This window comes from Elephas maximus, chromosome 25, assembly GCF_024166365.1.
Source record: "Elephas maximus indicus isolate mEleMax1 chromosome 25, mEleMax1 primary haplotype, whole genome shotgun sequence".
Classification (NCBI taxonomy): domain Eukaryota; kingdom Metazoa; phylum Chordata; class Mammalia; order Proboscidea; family Elephantidae; genus Elephas; species Elephas maximus.
In genome coordinates this window covers 9,916,946-9,937,719 of record NC_064843.1, presented here as the reverse complement: position 1 = coordinate 9,937,719, position 20,774 = coordinate 9,916,946, and the positions used below count along the sequence as shown (strand labels likewise).

The window sequence follows — 20,774 nt, the reverse complement described above, 5'->3', positions numbered from 1 at the left end:
GTTTCCATTTGACAATTTCTACAGAAGTTGTCAGTGACATTAGTTCCATTTTTCATAATGTGTCAATATTTTCTTTAATTTTGTTCTGGTTGTTCAGTTTCCAATACGCTAGTTTCCCCATTCCCTTGTTTTCTCATCTTTCCTTTGGAGAAATTGTTGACTTTTTTGGTTTCATACAGATGGTTTTTTAATGAAACCTCATACCCAGGGGTAATATCCTTTATTTTGTGTGCCAACCTGTTATTTTGCTAAAAGGTGACCTCAGGGGCTAGTTTTGGTTCAGGTTTAAAGAGTATCTCAGGACGGTAATTCTCAGGGAGTCCTCTGGTCTCAACTGGTCCAGTAAGTCTGGACTTCTTAAGAATTCGAGTTCTGTTGCGGGTTTTTCTCCTGATCTATCAGTGTCCTTCTCTTGTAGCCCAGATCAGAACAGTTGTAGTGGTAGCCAGGCACCATCTAGTTTTTCTGGCCTCAGGGTAGATGAGGCCATGGCTTGTGTAGGCTATGAGCCCTATAGACTGGCTAGTTCTTCTCCAAGACTTTGGTTTCCTTCTTTCACTTTTGCTCCTGATGAGTAGAGACCAATAGTTGTATCTTAGATGGCTGCTTCCAAGCTTTTAAGCCCCCAGACAGTACTAAGCTCATTAGGATGCAGACATGAACTTTGTGAACTATATTATGCTAATTGGCTGAGTTGTCCCATGTGACTAAACCTTTAAACTCAGAAAACCAATCTCACAAGGTGTTCGGTTATGTCTGAGAAGTATCTGTAATTTGTGTCCTTTTTTTTTTAATGAATATACATGTGTGAACACACATGTCTGTACATACATATACTTCTATCTGTGCACACTTATGTACTTACCTGTATACATATTTGCCTATACACTTACATATGTGACCATACACTCATTTTTTGGTTCTATATGTCATATTCTTTAGCAGAAACATTCTTTTCCCTTGTGCAATTCTTAGTGATGTCATTTACTGCGGTCAAGCTGTGCTCATTACACCCATATTCTGTGTTGCTTTTTTAATTTTTTTTTTTTTTTTATTGTGCTTTAGGTGAAAGTTTACAGCTCAAGTCAGTTTCTCATACAAAAATTTATACAGACGTTGTTGTATGGCCCTAGTTGCTATGCCCATAATTTGACAGCACACTCCCTCTTTCCACCCTGTATTTCCCGTGTCCATTCAACCAGCTCCTATCCCTTTCTGCCTTCTTACCCCGCCTCCGGACAGGAGCTACCCATTTAGTCTTGTGTATCTACTTGAACTAAGAAGCACACTGTTCATGAGTATCATTTTATGTCTTATAAACAAAAAAATTTATTTGTCTGAAGAGTTGGCTTCAGGAATGTTTTTAGTTCTGGGTTAACAGAGAGTCCATGGGCCATGTCTTCTGGGGTTCCTCTAGTCTCAGTCAGACCCTTAAGTCTGTTTTTTTTTTCCTAGAATTTGAGTTCTGCACCCCACTTTGCTCCTGCTCCATCAGGGACTGTCTGTTGCGTTTCCTGTCAGGGCAGTCATTGGTGGTATCTGGGCACCATCTAGTTCCTCTGGTCTCAGGCTGCTGGAGTCTCTGGTTTACATGGCCCTTTTTGTCTCTCAGGCTAATGTTTTCCTTGTGTCTTTGGTGTTCTCCATTCTCCTTTTTACCAAGTGGGTTGAGAAACAATTGGTGCATCTTAGATGGCTGCTCACTAGCTTTTAAGACCCCAGATGCCATCACCAAAGAGGGAGGCAGAACATTTTCTTAATAAACTTTGTTATGCCAATTGACCTAGATGTCCCCAGAAACTATGGTCCCCAGACCCCTGCCCCTGCTACTCTGTCCCTTGCAGTGTTTGGTTGTGTTCAGGAAACTTTTTAGCTTTTGGTTTAGTCCAGTTGTGCTGACTTCCCCTGTGTTGTGTGCTGTCCTTCCCTTCACCTAAGATAATTCTTGTCTACTATCTAGTTAGTGAATACCCCTCTCACTACTTCCCCACCCTCGTAACCATCAAAGAATGTTTTCTTCTGTGTTTAAACCTTTTCTTGAGTTCCTATATAGCAGTCTGGTACAATATTTGTCCTTTTGTGACTGACTGATTTCACTCAGCATAGTGCCTTCCAGATTCATCCATGTTATGAGATGTTTTGTGGATTTATCATTGTTCTTTATCGTTGCATAGTATTCCATTGTATGAATATACCATAATTTGTTTACCCCTTCATCTGTTGATGGGCACCTAGGTTGTTTCCATTTTTCACTATTGTGAACAGTGCTGCAATGAACATGGGTGTGCATATACCTATTTGTGTGACAGGTCTTATTTCTCTAGGATATATTTCAAGGAGTGGGTTTGCTGAATTGTATGGTACTTCTATTTCTAGGTTTTTAATGAAGGGCCAAATCTATTTCCAAAGTTGTTGTACCATTTTACATTCCCACCAGCAGCATATAAGTGTTCAAGCCTCTCAACAACCTCTCCAACATTTATTATTTTGTGCTTTGGGGATTAATGCTAGCCTTGTTGTGGTGAGATGGTTTCTTACTGTAGTTTTGTTTTGCATTTCTCTAATGATTAATAATCGCGAGTATTTCCTTACGTACCTGTTAGCCGCCTGAATGTCCTCTTTGGTGAAGTGCCTGTTCATATCCTTTGCCCATTTTTTAATTGGGTTGTTTGTCTTTTTGTTGTTGAGGTTTTGCAGTACCTTGTAGATTTTAGAGATTAGACGCTGATCGGATTTGTCGTAGGCAAAGTTTTTTCCCAATTTGTAGGTTTTCTTTTTATTCTTTTGGTGAAGTCTTTTGATGAGCATAAGTGCTTGGTTTTTAGGAACTCCCAGTTATCTAGTTTCTCTTCTGGTGTTTGTGCATTGTTAATTATGTTTTGTATTCTGTTTATGCCATGTATTACAGCTCCTAGCATTGTCCCTACTTTTTCTTCCATGATCTTTATCATTTTAGATTTTATATGTAGGTCTTCTACCCATTTTGAGTTGTGTTTTTGTGCATGGTGTGAGGTATGGGTCCTGTTTCATTTTTTTGCAGATGGAGATCCAGTTATGCTAGCACCATTTATTAAAGAGACTGCCTTTCCCCCAGTTAACAGACTTTGGGCCTTTGTCAAATATCAGCTGCTCATAGGCAGATGAATTTATGCCTGGATTCTCAATTCTGTTCCATTGGCCTATGTATCTGTTGTTGTACCAGTACCAGGCTGTTTTGACTACTGTGGCGGTATAATAGGGTTCTAAAATCAGGTAGTGTGAGGCCTTCTACTTTGTTCTTCTTCAGAAATGCTTTACTTATCTGGGACCTCCTCCTTTTCCATGAGAAGTTGGTGATTTGTTTCTCCATCTCATTAAAAATGCCATTGGAATTTGGACTGGGATTGCATTGTATCTGTGGATTGTTTTGGGTAGAATAGATATTTTTACAATGTTGAGTCTTCCTATCCATGAGCAAGGTATGTTTTTCCACTTGGGTAGGTCTCTTTCGGCTTCTTGCAGTAGTGTCTTGTAGTTTCCTTTGTATAGGTCTTTTCAGTCTCTGGTTAGATTTATTCCTAAGTATTTTATCTTCGTGGAGGCTACTAAAATTATTTTTTTTCCTTGTTCTTTCTGTTGTCGATTGCTATTTTCATACCATTATGGTCTGAGAAATGATTTGTATGGTTTCAGTCTTTTTCAATTTGTTGAGACTTGTTTTTTGACCCAGTGTCTTGGTTATCTAGTGCTGCTATAGCAGAAATACCACAAGTGGATGACTTTAACGAAGAGAAGTTTATTTCTTCACAGTAAAGTAGGCTTAAAGTCCAAACTCAGGACATCAGCTCCAGGGGAAGTCTTTCTCACTCTGTCAGCCTTCTCGTCAATCTTCCCCCAGACTAGGAGCTTCTCTGTGCAGGGACCCCGGGTCCAAAGGAAGCACTCTGCTCCCAGCACTGCTTTCTTGGTGGTATGGGGTCTCGTCTCTCTGCTTGCTTTCCTTTCCTTTTTAATCTCCTGAGAGATAAAAGGTGGTGCAGGCCACATCCCAGGGAAACTCCCTTTACATTGGATCAGGGATGTGACCTGGGTTAACGTGTTACAATCCCACTCTAATCCTCTTTAACATAAAATTAGAATCACAAAATGAAGGACAACCACACAATATTGGGAATCACGGCCCAGCCAAATTGATACACACATATTTTGGGGGACATAATTCAATCTATGACACCTAGCATGAGATCTATTCTGGAAAATTATCCGTATGCACTGGAGAAAAATGCGTATTATTCTGCCGATGGGTAGAAAGTTCTATCTATATCCATTAAGTCAAATTGGCTTATAGTTTTATTTAAGTCTTCACTGTCATTACTGATCTTTTTAGATGTTCTATCTCGAGAATTGAAAGTAGTATGTTGAAGTTTCCAACTATTATTGTGGAGTTATCTGTATTCATAATTGTTATGTCTTCTTTATGGGTTGGCTCTTTTATTATTATGTAATGTCCTTATTGCTCTCTTTCAGTAGATTTTTATTTAAAGTCTGTTTTATCTGATACGAGCATGGCCATCCCTGCTCTCTTTTGGTTACTGATTGCCCAGGTGTGAATTTTTAAGATGTATTTGTGGCATTTTCATGTTGTTTCTTCCACCAGTCTGTTTTTGAAAAAAGAGAGATTTGCAAAGAGTCACTTCTTTCCCGGTCTGTTCCACTTTCCTCCATAAAGCTGCACATTTGCCCTAAGGAATATTGCTGGACAAGGTGGTGGAGGGGGAAGTACCTGGGTGGTGTGAATAAATGGTGAATGCACTCAGCTGCTAACCAAAAGATTGGAGGTTCAAGTTTACCCAGAGGTGCCTTGGCAGAAAGGCCTGGTGATCTACTTCCAAAAATGCAGCCACTAAAAACCCTGTGGAGCAAAGTTCTATTCTGACACACCTGGGGTCACCATCTGTTGGAGTCAACTCGATGGCAACTGGTTAGGGCTCCATGCCTCTGGAGATTGGCCAGAGGTGAAAGAGACTCCTTGGAGAGAACATTTCTCCAGGAGGTTCTACCACCTAGCCACACCACTCCACCACCAGAAAATCAGTTGTATTTGAGGCTTCATGCAGGTAGAACAAGGGGTAGTTTCCTTTGCCAAATCTTTGCAGTTAGAATGCTATAGAACCAGTGTTTCCCTTTAAAGGGAGTGGTAGAGTGTGTGCTTAGCATGCATGAGGTCCTGGGTTCGATGCCCAGTACTTCCACTTTAGGAAACCCTGGTGGCATAGTGGTTAAGTGCTACGGCTGCTAACCAAAGGGTTGGCAGTTCAAATGTGCCAGGCACTCCTTGGAAACTCTCTGGGGCAGTTCTACTTTGTCCCATAGGGTTGCTATGAGTTGGAATCGACTCGATGGCACCGTGCTTGGCTTGGCTTGGCCTTCTCTTATAAGCCCAGTATCATATTCCCTTGGAACCCCTGGCTGGTGCAAACAGCTAACATGCTTGACCAGTAACCAAAAGGCTGGTGTTTGAGTCCACCCAGAGGTGCCTCGTAAGAGGTGCCTGGCGATCTTCTTCTGAAAACGTAGCCACTGAAAACCCTATGTTCTACTAGTTCTACCCTAGTTCTACTCTGACACGCATGGGGTGGCTGAGTAGGGTAGACTCCATGGCAACTGGTGTTTGGTTTTAGGTGGCGTGAGATGTTGGGGAAAAGTGGGGTGCTGGGCAAATGGCAGGATAAAGAAGTTGGAGAATCCGTGAGTTCTCTGTATGGCTGCCCTTGGGATGGGGGTGGAACAGGGGAGCACTAGACGATGAGCCTAGATGGCAGGGGCCAGGGAGCTTCCTAGACCCATCCCTGCCACATGCAAGGGGAGGGCCTTCTCGCAAGCCCTCTCCACTCTTGGTCCTCAGTTTCCCCATTAGTCCATGGGATAATAGGACTTTTTCTCTTCTTGATTCAGAGTGAGAAGTGGCCGGGCCTTGGAGGTCCCCTGAGAAAGCACCTTTCCGGTGTCAGTCTACGCTATCTTGCCTGCAGGGATAATCTGCTACGAACAGGCATCGACTGCACCGTGATCACAGAACAGTCTGCTGAGAGGGCAAAAAAACGGCAGAGGCAGGTGTGTCAGAGACAGAGCCCTCTTATTCTAGAATTTCTATTTTGAAGCCTGCTCCTTGCACCCTGGGGGATCAGTTCTCGGCTTCCTTTCTTGTTCTCTTTCCCCTGAGATGGGGTTTATGTTGGAGGAGGTTTGTGGCTCTCAACCACCAGTTCCTCAGTGAGTCTCCACTAAGACACCCCTTTCACAGCCTCTCCATCGATTCTGGTCCTTAATTTTCCAGTCGCTTCTGGGCTCCGGGGTTCATTCTGCTGCTGCTGCCTGAGAACACGGTGGGCTCCTCCCTTCTTTCCACTTGGCATGGGGCACAACATTTCTGCTCTGGGGCCTGGTGCCTCTCCAGACTGCACCAGGCAAGGGTGCCTAGGTTTCCTGTCTACTCAACGCCCCCCTGAGGTAAAGGTGGAGGGTTTCATTCCCTCCTCTGGTTCTCCTTCCTTCCTTCCTCCTCCTCCCAACCCTGAACTTTTCCTCCCAGCGATCAGTTGCCACATAGTTGGCTCCGAATCACTATGGCCCCACGTGTGTCAGGGCAGATCTGTGCTCCACAGGGTTCTCAATGACTGATTATCCAGATTTGGGTCGCCTGGGCTTTCTTCCAAGGCACCTCTGGGTAGGCTTGAACCTCCAATCTTTAGGTTAGCGGCTGAATGTTTTAACTGTTTGCCCCACCTGGGGCTCATTTCCTCCCGGCACTTCTGCCCCAATGACGCTGTCCTTAGAGCCGAGGACACTGAGTTTCAGGCCTTTTCAGGAGCCAGCCAGTTAGTCAGGGACAGGAATTCAGCCTGTGAGTGCCCTGGGAAGCCTCTTAAGACTCTCCGGCTAACTGGGAAGGATGCAGTGTCTTGAGACAAGCCTTTATCATCCTTTCATAACCGCTCTCATGAATTCTGGCGGCCACCTAGGAATCTCTAAATATGCCTGTTTTTGAATCTTTCCTTAAAAAGTTAGAAAGCCTCAGAGTTTTTGGGCAAAGAGGCCTCGCAGGTGGCATGGTGCTGAGAGATCGGAATGCCAGGCGGAGGTTTGTCTTAAGAACAGATGATGGGCAAGACGCTCGTACCTGCTGTCCCTTCTCCGCAGTTGTTGGGTACCATCAAGTCAATTGTGACTCACAGAGACCCCAAGTGACAGGTTAGAACTGCCTCATAGGGTTTTCTTGCCTATGACCTTTACTGAAGTAGGTCTTTCTCCTGCAGAGCCACTGGGTGGGTTCAAACTGCCAACCTTTTGGTCAGCAGTAGAGCACTTGACTGTTGTACTACGCGGGCTCCTTTTGCCTGGTAGACTGCTGAGCAAAATAAAATAAAATAAAACAAAAAAGCCTGATTTGTAGCATCTGCCCATTTCTGTGGTGTAAATACTCCCACTGTGGCCAGTTTCTAGCTATGAACTGGACACAAAGCTGGGACGAAATGTGCAGTATCACACTGTGATAAAGCACTTCCACCCTGCAGATACAATTGACATCGATAACCTCAAGACAACTGGCAGGTAAGATGTAATAAGACTTAGATGTAAAAAGACTTAGGAAGTGATGGACTGTATTTACTTCCTTTGCTTTTAATAGAATCTATTTAGTTGTAAGTTTATATAATTTATCTTTTAATTATGGTTGTCTTTAACAACTGGCTTGCAAAATTCTTCAGCGTGCGACAGTTGGCTCTCGAGAGCTGGAGTAAGGCTGTAAGAGCTGGCTCCGGCATGCCGCTGCTTCCGATACCTTGACGCTCAAGGCTGGAGTTTTTTTGTGTGCGTGCTTCTGGTGAAAGTCTATAGAACAAATTAGTTTCTCATTAAACAATTAATACACAAATTGTTTTTGACATTGGTTGCCAACCCTGCGACTTGTCAACACCCTCCCCTTCTCCACCCCAAGTTTCCTGTTTCCGTTTGTCCAGTTTTCCTGTCCCTTCCTGCCTTCTTGTCTTTGCTTTTGGGCTGGCATGCCCGTTTAGCCTCATATACATGGTTGAACTATGAAGCAGTCAGTGGTGGTAACCAGGCACCAGCTAGTTGTGCTGGACTCAGTCTGGCAGAGGCTGTGGTAGTTGTAGTCCATTTGTCCTTTGGACTAATATTTCCCTTGCGTCTTTGGTTTTCTTTGTTCTCCTTTACTCCAGCTGGGGTGGGACCAGGAAATGTATCTTAGCTGCTTACTGACTTTTAAGACCCTGTCAAGGCTAGAGTTTAGAGTGTTTTTTTTTTTTTTTTTTTTTTTGAGGAGCTGAACTAGATGATTGGTGAAGGGTGCTTACGGGAGCCCCTGGAATGGGTGCCTGGGGACAAAGTGTCTGGGGCCTTGATCCTTCAACCATGGCCTGCCCAACTGCTGTACCTGGCTGTCCCTTCCGTGGCTTAAAGACGTGGCTGGGCCTCTCTTGCTCCCTTCCCGAGCATTTGCCCAGCGGTCCATCTCCCCCAGGGTCAGAGGGAACCAGCTGTGCCCCAGCTGGAGCTAGAGGGGTTTTGAACCCCTGCCCCCCCCCGCCCCTCCCCAGCTTTGAGGAAGGAGCCGAGCCTGATCCTGAGGCTGAGGAAGTGTTCCTTTCCTGGTTCTGTCCCTGGATAACATACAGGACACTCAGCTAAACTGGAATTCCAGATAAACATTTTTTTAAAATAATTTTTATTGTACTTTAAGTGAAAGTTTAAAATCAAGTCAGTCTCTCACACAAAAACCCATATACACCTTGCTACACACTCCCAATTACTTTCCCCCTAATGAGACAGCCTGCTCTCTCCCTCTACTCTCTCTTTTCATGTCCATTTCTCCAGCTTCTAACCCCTTCTGCCCTCTCATCTCCCCTCCAGGCAGGAGATGCCAACATAGTCTCAAGTGTCCACCTGATCCGAGAAGCTCACTCCTCACCAGCATCCCCCTCCAACCCATTGTCCAGTCCAATCCATGTCTGAAGAGTTGGCTTCAGGAATGGTTCCTGTCCTGGGGCAACAGAAGGTCTGGGGGCCATGACTGCCAGGGTCCTTTCAGTCTCAGTCAGACCACTAAATCTGGTCTTATAAGAATTTGGGGTCTGCATCCCACTGCTCTCCTGCTCCCTCAGGGGTTCTCTGTTGTGTTCCCTGTCAGGGCAGTCATTGGTTGTAGCCAGGCACCATCTAGTTCTTCTGGTCTCAGGATGATGTAGTCACTGGTTCATGTGGCCCTTTCCGTGTCCTGGGCTCGTAATCACCTTGTATCCTTGGTGTTCTTCATTCTCCTTTGATCCAGGTGGGTTGAGACCAATTGATGCATCTTAGATGGCTGCTTGCTAGTGCAGATAAACATTTTTTTTAGCATGTATATTATTTAGCACCTCTTTAGCATTTAGTAGTGGTATAAGCCATGCAAGATTTGGGATATACTTATGCTAAAGATCATTCACATGCAATATCTGGGTCATGTCGTTGGGTGCCATCAAGGTGATTTTGACTCATGGCAATCCCATGTGACAGGGTAGAACTGCCCCATAGGGTTTCTTAGGCTGTATTCTTTACGGGAGCAGATTGGCAGGTCTCTCTCCCGTGGAGCTGCTGGGTGGGTTCAAACCATCAACCTTCTAGTTAGCAGCGGAAGGCTTAACCGTTGAGCAACCAGGGCTCCTTATTTGGGTCATATGCTTATTAAAAAAGTTGTTCATTGTTTATTTGAAACTCGAATGTAGCTGGAAGTCCTGTGTTTCCGTTTGCTAGCTCTGGCAGCCCCACGCTCGGGCAGTTATCCTCCTCCTCATCCTCATCCAGTGGCAGAGACTCCAAACCTCAGAGAGGTTCCTGCCCATCTCACAGATCTGGAAACTGAGTCCCAGGGACTGAATGGGACTTGCCCCAAGTGCACAGACGCCCTCTGGACCTCGAGGCCCCGACAAGCCACATGACTTTCTCTTTGGTGACGTCAGCACAGTTTTTGAGTGGCTCCTCTGCCCGGGTGCCAGGATCAGCAGGGGCAACCCAATCGTTCGGGCACCATCCAGCCCCCATTGGACGGTTGTCTGGGAGACAGGGTTCAGACAGACCCTGGCTGAAATCCCAGCTGTACCACCTGTCGGCTGCACGACAAACCGCTCCACCACTCTGAGCCTTGGTTTCCTCTTTTCTACCTGAGTAAAGGGATAGGGGAACCCTGGTGGCGCTGTGATTAAGAGCTTAGCTGTTAACCAAAAGGTTGGCAGTTCAAATCCACCTACTGTTCCTTGGAAACCCTATGGGGCAGTTCTACTCTGCCAAATCGACTCTATGGCAACGAGTTTGGAAAAAGATAGGAGGAGCTCTGTGGTGCTGTGATTAAAGCGCTCAGCTACGAGCCAAAACGTTGATGGTTTGAACCCACCGGCCGTTCTGTGGGGGAAAGATGTGGCAGTCTGCTTCCACACAGATTTACCGCCTTGGAAACCCTATGGAGCAGTTCTATTCTGTCCTACAGGGTTGCTATGAGTTGAAATGGACTCCACGGCCCTGGATTTTTCTTTGGATTTAAAGGGTTAGGACTCGTTGGGGGTGGGGCTGTTGTCAGGCTTCGGTGGGACAGGAGAGACTTAACTGTGTGGTGATTTATTTTTTGCACTTTAGATGAAGGTTTACAGAACAAACTAGTTTCTCATTGAACAGTTTGTACACATATGGTTTTATGACATTGGTTAACAACCCCACGACATGTCAGGACTCTCCCTTCTCAAACTTCAGTTCCCTATTTACCAGCTTTCCTGTTCCTTCCTGCCTTCTAGTCCTTGCCCCTGGGCTGGGGTGCCTCTTTAGTCTTGTTTTGTTTTATGGCCGGTCCAAACTGGCTGAAGGATGAATCTCAGGAGTGACTTAATTACTGAGCTGAAAGGGTGCCCAGGGGCCATACTCTCAGGGTTTCTCCTGTCTCTGTCAGGCCAGCAAATCTGGTCTTTCTTTTTGAGTTAGAATTTTGCTCTACATTTTTCTCCAGCTCTGTCCCGGACCCTCTATTGTGATCCCTGTCAGAGCAGTCAGTGGTGGTAGCCAGGAACCATCTAGTTGTACTGGACTCAGTCTGGTGGAGGCCGTGGTAGATGTGGTCCATTAGTCCTTTGGACTAATCTTTCCCTTGTGTTTTTAGTTTTCTTCACTCTTCCTTGCTCCTGATAGGGTGAGATCAGTGGAGTATCTTAGATGGCTGCTCACAGGCTTTTAAGACCGCAGACACTACTCACCAAAGGAGAATGTAGAACTTTTTCCTTATAAATGATGTTATGCCAGCTGAGCTGGATGTTCCCTGAGGCCGTGGTCCCCACAGCCCTCAGCCCAGCAATTCGGTCCCTCAGGGAGTTTGGGTGTGTCGATGGAGCTTCCATGACCTTGCCTTGGACAAGTCCTGCTGGCTTCCCCAGTATTGTGTACTCTTACCCTTCAGCGTGGTGATATTTGGTTATTGCCCACAGGTTGCTGGATGATGTGGGATGGAGGCCCCGCCTGCCAGGGACAATCATGCTCCCAGCCCCTCTGGGCCCCCCAGCAGGCAGGCCTCTCCTCGCCTGACCCTGGGCCCCATCCTTCTGCCGCAGGAGCAGGGCCTGGCCCCCACTGTGTTCTTGAAGGCTCTGCCGCTCCCCCTGTATCACACGGTGCCTCTGGGGGGCCTGCAGCCACGTGCTGCCCTGGCGCCTGGCGGCCTGGACGGGGCCAGCCTGCCTTTCATCCTCAGCCCCTTCCTGCAGCCCGAAGGGCCTGGTCCTGCCCAGGTGGCGAAGCCACCTGCCCCGGTGCTGACTTTGAACCTCGTCAGTGCTCTGCCTGTGCTGTCATCGGGCTTGGGGCCCCCAGTAAGCAGCCCCAGCAAGGTGCGGAGCGCCGGCAGGTACCTGTGCCCGCACTGCGGCCGGGACTGCCTGAAGCCCAGTGTCCTGGAGAAGCACATCCGGTCCCACACGGGTGAACGGCCCTTTCCCTGCGCCGTCTGTGGCATTGCCTTCAAGACCCAGAGCAACCTGTACAAGCACAGGCGTACCCAGACGCATCTCAACAACTCGCGGCGGTCCTCCGAGTCTGACAGGGGCAGTGCCAGCCTCCTGGACAAGCGAGATGGGGCTGGAGAGACCCCCGGAGCAGACGACATCGGGGACGGCCGGAGCCAGAGGCAGGGTGATGGGGCAGCCGAGAGACCCCCTTCTCCTGGGCACTGCCCAGGGTCCACTGCCAAGAGTCTGGACATGAAGCCAGAAGTTGTTCCCTGTGCAGGGCCCATGTTTGCCGACAGAGAGGCCCCTTTGGACTCTGCCGGGCTGCAGCCTCAGAGGAAGCTGCTAGAGCAGAAGTCTCCGACGGCCAGCAAGCCGTGTCCTCTGCAGCGGCAGCAGGCTACATCCTGGGAGAAGACCTGGGAGGCCAAGGGCTTGGAAGGCTGGCTTCAGAAGTGTGAGAGCTCAGACTCGGGCTACCTGTCCCGCTCGGACAGTGCGGAGCAGGCACCCGTGCCTGCCAGCCCCCTGCACAGCCTGTCGGAGCCCAGCACCCAGGGGGAGGGGGGCCTAGGGCCAGGTGAGCGGGCAGCTTCCCTGGAACTGGAGAAGAAGCGGCTGGAGGAGCGCATCGCACGGCTCATCTCGCATAACCAGGCCGTGGTGGACGACCCGCAGCTGGACACGGTGCGGCCCCGCAAGACGGTGCTGTCCAAACAGGGCAGCATCGACCTGCCCGTGCCCTACACCTACAAGGACTCCTTCCACTTCGACATGCGGGCCCTAGAGCCTGGCCGCAGGCGGTACGCTGCCCTCGGCCCGGCCCGGTCCACCTGCACACCTGCAGACAAGGCACGGCCCCTCTCCTTCCACTCCGTCCCCACCCAACTCTCCACCACCGCAGACAGCATGCCTGTCACCAGGAGCAACTCGCTGCCCTTCGTTGAGAGCACCCGCCCTTGGCAGGACCCCCAGGAGGCCTGCCCTCCGAGGCAGAGGCTGCTGAGCCCCCGGGCCACCCCCGTTTTGTCAGCCGTCCTCAGCACTCACCCCCGGGCCCTGGTCCGGCAGGCTGCCGTGGATGATCTGTCTGGCACCCTTGCAGGGGAGAGCCCCATCCCCGCAGACGACTCCCAGAAGACTCCTGCCGGGGAGGGGGTGGCCAGCAGGGGCAGGGCGGCTGGGAAGAGAGGCAGCCAGAGGAGGCTGAAGATGTTCACCCAGGAGAAATGGCAGGTATACGGGGATGAGACCTTCAAGAAAATCTACCAGAAAGGCAAAGCCAGCCCCCATGGAGGCAAGAAGGCCGGGGAGCTGAGGGTGGACCCGCCTCCCCAGGAGACTATGCAGGCAGGGATCATGAAGACCCCCATCTGCGGGGATGCGAGGACCCCCATCTGCTGGGATGTGACAACAACCATCTGTGGGGACATGAGGACCCCTATCTGTGGGGAAGCAAGGATTCCTGTCTGTGAGAACATGAGGACCCCCATCTGTGGGGACATGAGGACTCCTGTCTGTGGGGAAGAAAGGACCCCTGTCTGTGGGGACGTGAGGACCCCCATCTGTGGGGACATGAGGTCCCCCACCTGCGGGGATGCAAGGACCCCCATCTGTGGGGATGTGAGGACCCCCATCTTCGGGGACGTGAGGACCCCTGTCTTTGGGGATGTGAGGACCCCTGTCTGTGGGGACTTGACCCCCATCTGTGGGGACACAAGGAACCTTGCCTGTGGGGATGCAAGGACCCCTGTCTGCAGGGATGTGAGGACTCCTGTCTCTGGGGAAGCGAGGACCCCTGTCTGTGGAGATATGAGGACCCCTGTCTGTGGAGATATGAGGACCCCCATCTGCAGGGACGTGAGGACCCCCATCTGTGGGAATGTTCTCTCTCCTGCACCTGTGTCTTCCGGGGCTGAGCTGGGGTTCTGGGGAGGCCGAGTGGCCCCAGAGCTCTCCCTGGTGGCTGAGCCCCCCAAGGCCAGATCAGGAGACAGCGATGAGCCTGGGGTAAATGGGACCGTGGGACCCTCCACCCTCAGCTGCACAGATGGCCCTCTTTTAGGTCCCAAGAGCCCTCAGCTTCCTCCAAACAGGAAGCTAGAGCCAGGAGGTGAGCTGTCCCTGGACCCTGGCCCCCTCAAAGGAGGAGACCCCGATGCCCACAAGCAGGAAGGAGCCAGCTGCAGCAATGGGGGAGAGGAGACCTTCCTGTGGGCCCAGGGCACCCCGAGGCCACCCAGCAGTCTTCCTGAGCAGGCCCCAACCATGGGAGACAGGCTTCCCTCAGAAAGGAAGAAGCTGAAGGTGGAGGAGGTTGGGGGCCAGGGCCAGGCAGAGCCTCTGGGAACAGGAGGTGAGAGAGGAGAGACCACTGAGGGCCCCACACAGGCTGCCTCCCCGCCAGCCTGGGCTCAGGACAGTAAGCTTGGAGAGAAGCCAGAAGAGAGGCCCCTAATCACTGACCGCATGGGGGGTAGGAGCAACGTGCCCTCGGAGTCTATTGGTGCCTCCTGGAGCTCTTCTTTGGCTGTCCTGAGGCAGGCCGGGCCCAGGAGCAAGAAGCCCCCATTGCATCCTGCAGCTCTGCCCCCCAGGAGTTACCCCCAGGCCCCAGACGGGAGCAGCTTCCAGCTGTCAGCCTTGCCTCTGGCTCCAGATCATGCCTTTACCCCAAAGTACCTGCTCAGGTTGCCTCAGGGAGAGAACATCTCCAAGCTGCCAGGTGCGAGGGGGTGCGGGCAAGGCCAGGACCCTCTCTGCAGGAGGGGGTGGCCTGAGGAATGGGCTCCCTTTGTGGGGTCAGGGTGGGGGACGGCCCTGTCCCCTGGGCCAGCCTCAGGCAGGACTCCAGAAGAGGCAGACAGCCTTGGCAAGGACCTGGACTGGCCCAGGGCATGGGACGGGGTGGAAGAGAAGCAGACAGGAGAAGAGGGAGAGGACCGGTTGGATATGAGATCCCTGGGACCCAGAGACCCGGCCTCTGTTACGTCCATCCCCACACCTGGCTCCTTCCTGGCCCAGGACACAGAGCTCAAGGCTCCCACCATTCCCTGTTTCTGCTCAGGCAGCACGTCAGTGAGGGCCAAACCCCCTGAGGGTGCCCCGAATCCCTGGCCACCCGCCTGGGAGAAGGCATCAGAAGGCCCTCCCTCAGGACCTCTGGCGCACCTCAGCCTCAGCCTTTCCTCTGAGCCTAGTTTCTTCCTCTCCGCCATCATGCAGCCCCCGATCTGGCCCAAGCCGGCCTTGCCTCCCCACTCAGCACGCCCCAGGAGTTGTGGGGCCGAGGGCCCCTTCCCTTCCTTGAACGCTGAGCCGCGGCTGACATGGTGCTGCTTGAGCCGCAGCCTCCCCCTGCCTGCCGAGCAGAAGGAGAAGACCTCCTCTGTGTACTCATCGCTGCATCTCGTTGGGGGTGGCCCCCAGGACGAGGGTCTGGAAGGATGGATCAGGACCAGCCGGGGAGACCCAGGGCCTGTGCAGATGTCCAAGGTAAGGCTTGCTTTCCCCGGGGCCCTGGGGCTGCAAGCACTCGCTTAATCAGGCAGGATCTGTAATGGGAGAGAGAACGGGAAGCTGAGGCAGTAGTACCCCATGAATAACATCCACGGAGCATTTGTAGGGCAGGAGAGAACTAAGGCAAAAAAAAAAAAAAAAAAGGAGCACCAACCCCCCCCCCCCCCCAAAATCATAAAAACGTTTCAAAGGAAAGAATTAGTGTGTCCAAAGTCTGGGTGAGATATAGAAACCCTGGCGGTGTAGTGGTTAAGTGCTACTACAGCTGCTAACCAAAAGGCCGGCAGTTCGAATCTGGCAGGTGCTCCTTGGAAACTCTATGGGGCGGTTCTACTCTGTCCTATAGGGTCACTATGAGTCAGAGTCAACTTGACGGCAATGGGTTTAGACATAATACTTAACTCTGAGCTTCCTGGTAACAGAGGCAAAAAGGGAAATGAAACACCATCCGAGGGAGGAATCTGGGCAATCTGATTATAAACTAGAGGCTCTTATTGAGAGGTGGACCCCAGGCAAAAGCCATTTCTTAAAAGAAGAAAGTCATTGTACTGGGGAATCTGGAAAAGTGATTACTATGATTGGATGCAGACCTACCTCTGAGTCTCCTGGCAGCAGAGGCAAAAAGGGAAATGTGGTGGGTTCTCAAGAGAGTTCTCACTTGGTGACTAAATGACAAACTTAGAGTCCTATCTTGAGAGTGAGGCCATGCATGTAGATTTTATAGTTGAGGCCACTGTCCTGTGTGGGGTGGCTTGGGCCAGGGCACCTGCAGAGGAATCCCAGAGTCCTAATCAAATCGTGCAGAACAATGACAAGAGCCCAGAGCCAGGAGCCTTTCGAGTTGCCCCTTCTTTCCTCAGGTGGAGCCTGTGGGCATGATAGCACTTCCATCTTGGGTGTGGTGAATTAATAGAATGTGTGGAACTGAGAGAAGGGGACTTCAAAGCCCACTAGCTCTCCTTCCTCCAAAACGCAATTGGGAATCAGGCAGGGGTACCTGGATAGGTGGAGTGGGAAGAGGAAAAGGATTTGGCCATGGTGTTTCCTGGTCTGGTCTTTCCTCTGTGGATCCAGCCCAGGCAGAGTTCTAGAACGTTCTGCCCAGGAACGCTCTGCAGCTGCCCAATCAGAACCCCTCTGGGGCTCAGGCTGCTTGACGTCGCTGCATTTCCGTGCCTTGATTTCCCTGTCTGCGGAGAGAGAACCCTTCTGGGCTGTCCCCGTCATGAGGGCAGTATGGTGCCAACGTGACTGGTATTTTCAGCTTCCCGGCCCAAAAGCCCCAGGAATGACGTCCCAGGACTGGGTGTCTGAGCCTGAGCAGAAGAAAGGACTGCCTCGAAGGAGGGCGAAGACGTCTCGTGGGATCGGCAGGCAGAAAAAACTGAGGATCAACCCCAAAAGGTAGGGCGTGTGGCCACCTTGATCATTTCCACATGTGTCCACAGTTTTAGGAACTGCAAACGGTGATTTAGTTCAACCCCCAAGAAGAACTTAATGTGAGACTCAAAAGGTGCCTCTGTCCTTCAGAGAAAGAGTTCCTGTTTAGTGAGGTCTAGAGTTTCTTGGTTAAAGGACTAAGTTTGTTTCCCTGTCCGCCCGCCCAACACAGCCCCACGGCCTGTGTTCATCAATGGTGCCTTTCTAAGGCCAGGAACTCAGCAAACGTTTGAAAGAACTGGTCTGAAAATCCATCCATCCAATTTAAGCCCTGAAGAGAGGAGGGCGTTAATTATTTACAGCTTTTATTGCTTTTTTAATTATACAAGCAATGCATGTCCTTTTCAGAAAAATTAGAAAATACAGATGAGCAGAGAGAAGACAATAGAACATCCTAGTAATCACCCCACTCGGAGATAAGCTCTGTTAACATCCAGTTCTATGCCCCTGCAGACTTGTCTCTGTGATATGCTGGCACACATATCTCCCAACAAGAAATGGAAGGGCACCTGAATTTTAATACCACTGCTATTGTGTCCCTCTTTGATTGTCTGGCTCCTTCGCTCAAAACCCTTCTGGCTGCCCGTTGCCTACAAAGTAAAAAGCAAGCTCTGTAACCAGGGCAGGACCCTCCCTTCCTGCCCCTCACCCCACCCCACAAAGCTTTCCATCTCGTTGCCTACCATCTCCTGCTCTGGAACTAAAGGCAGCTCCGTGCTTCCTCCACCATCTCTCCCCATTCTCTAATGTGCACCCCCAGTGTGCCCAGAAGGAGCCCTGGTGTTGCAATGGTTAAGAGCTTGGCTGCTAACCAAAAGGTCAGCGGTTGGAACCCACCAGTGGCTCCTCAGGAAAAAGACCTGGTGATCTGCTCCCATAAAGATTACAGCCTAGAAAACCCTATGGGACAGTTCTACTCTGTCATATGGGATTGCCATATGAGTTGGAATCGACTCAACGGCACCCAGCATCAAAGGTGTGCCCAGACCCCTAATGTTCCCTGGCATCCCTGCCCCACCCCATGATGCTTTCACATGACGTGAGGACTCCCTTCCCCCAGAGTGAGCAAGCCACAATGCTTCCATGACCTAACCTCAGGAGTCACATTCTGCCATTTCAAAATCTTATGGATTACACAACCCAAAAAACCCATTGTTGTCAAGTTGGACCCAACTCATGCTGCCCCGTGTGTGTCAGAGTAGAACTGTGCTCCACAGGGTCTTTTCAATGGCTGTGATCTTAAGGAAGTAGATTGCCAGGGTTTTCTTCTGCAGTGCTGCTGGGTGGATTTGAACCACCAACCTTTTGGTTAGTAGCTGAGTGAAAACTATTTGTACAACCCAGCAACCTATGGGTTATACAGGTAAGCCCTACTGATTGCGGAGGGGGCCTTACATCTTGGAAGATGGCCACCTCCAGAGATTCCAAAGGAGCAGACACTGTGCTTAGCACTGGGAAGATACGGTGCCTTCTCTCAAGGTGCTTGTGGCCCCAAGAGGGAAGCACCAAACCAGTTCCCATTGAGCTGATTCCAACTCATGGTGACCCCATGTGTCTCAGGGTAGGTCTGTGCTCCATAGGGTTTTCTTTCTTTCTCTTTACCCTGCTTGACTTTTTATTGGGGTTACTTGAATCTACAAATAAATTTGGGGAAAACTGCTGTTTTTCCAATCCACGAACATGGTATATCTTTCCATTTTTAAATTTCATTTTCTAACCTTTTGTGGCTGGCACAGAGATGTACAATAGATTTTTCTATATTGACATTGTTTTCAGCAACCTTGAAAGATTCACTTACCTTAGGGTTTTCAGTGGCTGATTTCTCAGAAGTAAATCACCAGGCCTTTCTTCTGAGGTGCCTCTGGGTGGACACAAATCTCCAACCTTTTGACTATTGGCTGAGCATGCTAGCTGTTTGCTCCACCCAGGGACTCCAAAGGAATATGCTCCTGTGCTTATAGTGAAGGTGTTCCCTGTAAAGGCAAATTTCTTACAAGCCATTGGTATTCTGGCCACAGAGACTTGGTAAAGGAAACTACCCATTTGTTTTACCCACATGAAGCCTCAAATTTTCCAGTTTTCTGATGGTGGGAGTGGTGTGGTTAAGTGGTAGAAACGTTCTCTCCAGGGCCCACTCCTGAGCCCTAGCCAACCAACGAGTTGCCATCGAGTTGACTCCAACGCACGGAGACCCCCATGTGTGTCAGAATAAAACTTTTCTCCATAGGGTTTTCAGTGGCTGTGTTTTTGGAAGTAAATCACCAGGCCTTTCTTCCAAGGCACCTCTGGGTGGGTTCAAACCTCCAACCTTTCAGTTAGCAGCAGAGCTGGTTCCCTGTTTGCACCACCAAGGGACTCCATTCTGAGTCCTTTAGATGGGAAAATGCTGAAAGGTGATCTCTGCTTCTCACAGTGCTTCAAATTCACTGTCCAGCAAGCCATACACAGAGCTTTTTTCTCGTCACAAAAGTTTCACCTCTACATGTGGAAATACATCTATTTTTCATATGGCAATTTACATTGGAAGTCAGTCATTACGTAAGATTCGTTCACACCTAGTTCCTTTTCAGAGAGCCAGACAGGAAGACTTCCATTTGGATAAGTACAGGATCTGTCTGTCTGACTGTCTACCTGTCTGTCTGTCTGTCCACCTACCTACCTATCTACTGTCTGTCTGTCTATCTACCTAGGAACCCTGGTGGCACAATGGGTAAGCACTCAGCTGCTAACCAAAATGTTGGCTGTTGGAACCAACCCAGTGGCTCCCTGGGAGAAAGAGCTGGAGATCTGCTCCTATAAAAGTTACAGCCTAGGAAAACCTATGTGGCAGCTCTATCCTGTCACTTGAGTCGGAAGCACCTAACAGTACCACATCTATCTGTCTGTCTATCTGTCTACCTACTTATCTATCTGTCTGTCTATCTGTCTACCTATCTACCTACTTATCTGTCTGTCTGTCCATCCATCCATCCATCATCTATCTAATCTATTTATCTATCATACTTCTCTATCACTGCTATAACATATTACCAAAGTTAATGTGTTGTTTTGAACAGCACAACTCTATTTCTTACAGTGATGGAGGTCAGAAGTCCAGTCCATGTCTCGTGGGACTACAATCAGGGTGTCTGCAGGGTGTGTTCCTTTCTGGAGGCTCTGGGCAAGGATCAGTTTCCTGTTCATCCTGGTTGTTGGCGGAATTCAGTTCCTTGGCTCATGGCCATTTTCTTCCATATTAAAAAAAAAAAAACAGTGGTGTGTCAAGTCTCTCTCAGACTTTAACCCTCCTCCCACCCCTTCCTCAGTCTCATCTCTCTCTTCTGCCTCCTCTTCCTCCATTTTTAAGGACCCATGTGATTAGATTGTGCTCACCTGGGTAATTCAGGGTAATTTCATCATCTCAAGGTGTTACAATTGTTGTGTGCTGTTGAGTCCATTCTGACTCATAGTGACCCCATGTGACAGGGTAGAACTGCCCCATAGGGTTTCCAAGGCTGTAGTCTTTATGGAAGCAGATTACCACACCTTTCTTCCACTGAAAGGCTGGTGGGTTTGAACTGTTGACCTTTTGGTTAGCAGCCAAGCACTTAAACATTGCACCCCCAGGGCTTCTTCATCTCAGGGTCCATACTCTTAATCGCTTCTGCAAAGTCTCTTTTGCCATGTAAGGTGACACAGCCACAAGACCTGGGGATTAGGGTATGGGCATCTTTGGGGATTCTTATTCTGCCTCCCACACTATCTATTCACCTACATATGTATGTATGTATATATGTATGTATCAACCTCTTATCTCTT

At 49.6% G+C, this 20,774-nt stretch overlaps 1 protein-coding gene across 10 annotated transcripts in view; it reads left to right on the top strand.

Moving 5' to 3' along the window:
• ZNF831 (zinc finger protein 831) overlaps window positions 1-20,774 on the top strand; it is a 139,235-nt gene that overhangs the window by 28,409 nt on the left and 90,052 nt on the right. For all 10 annotated transcript variants that reach the window (XR_007515386.1, XR_007515385.1, XR_007515384.1 and 7 more), the window contains exons 2-3: window positions 11,502-15,512; window positions 16,801-16,940. Coding sequence is in view for 6 of the 10 variants with exons in the window: in XM_049869016.1 (XP_049724973.1) it covers window positions 11,520-15,512; window positions 16,801-16,940 (4,133 nt within the window). In the remaining 4 variants the exon portion in view is untranslated. The remainder of the gene's footprint in view (window positions 1-11,501; window positions 15,513-16,800; window positions 16,941-20,774) is intronic.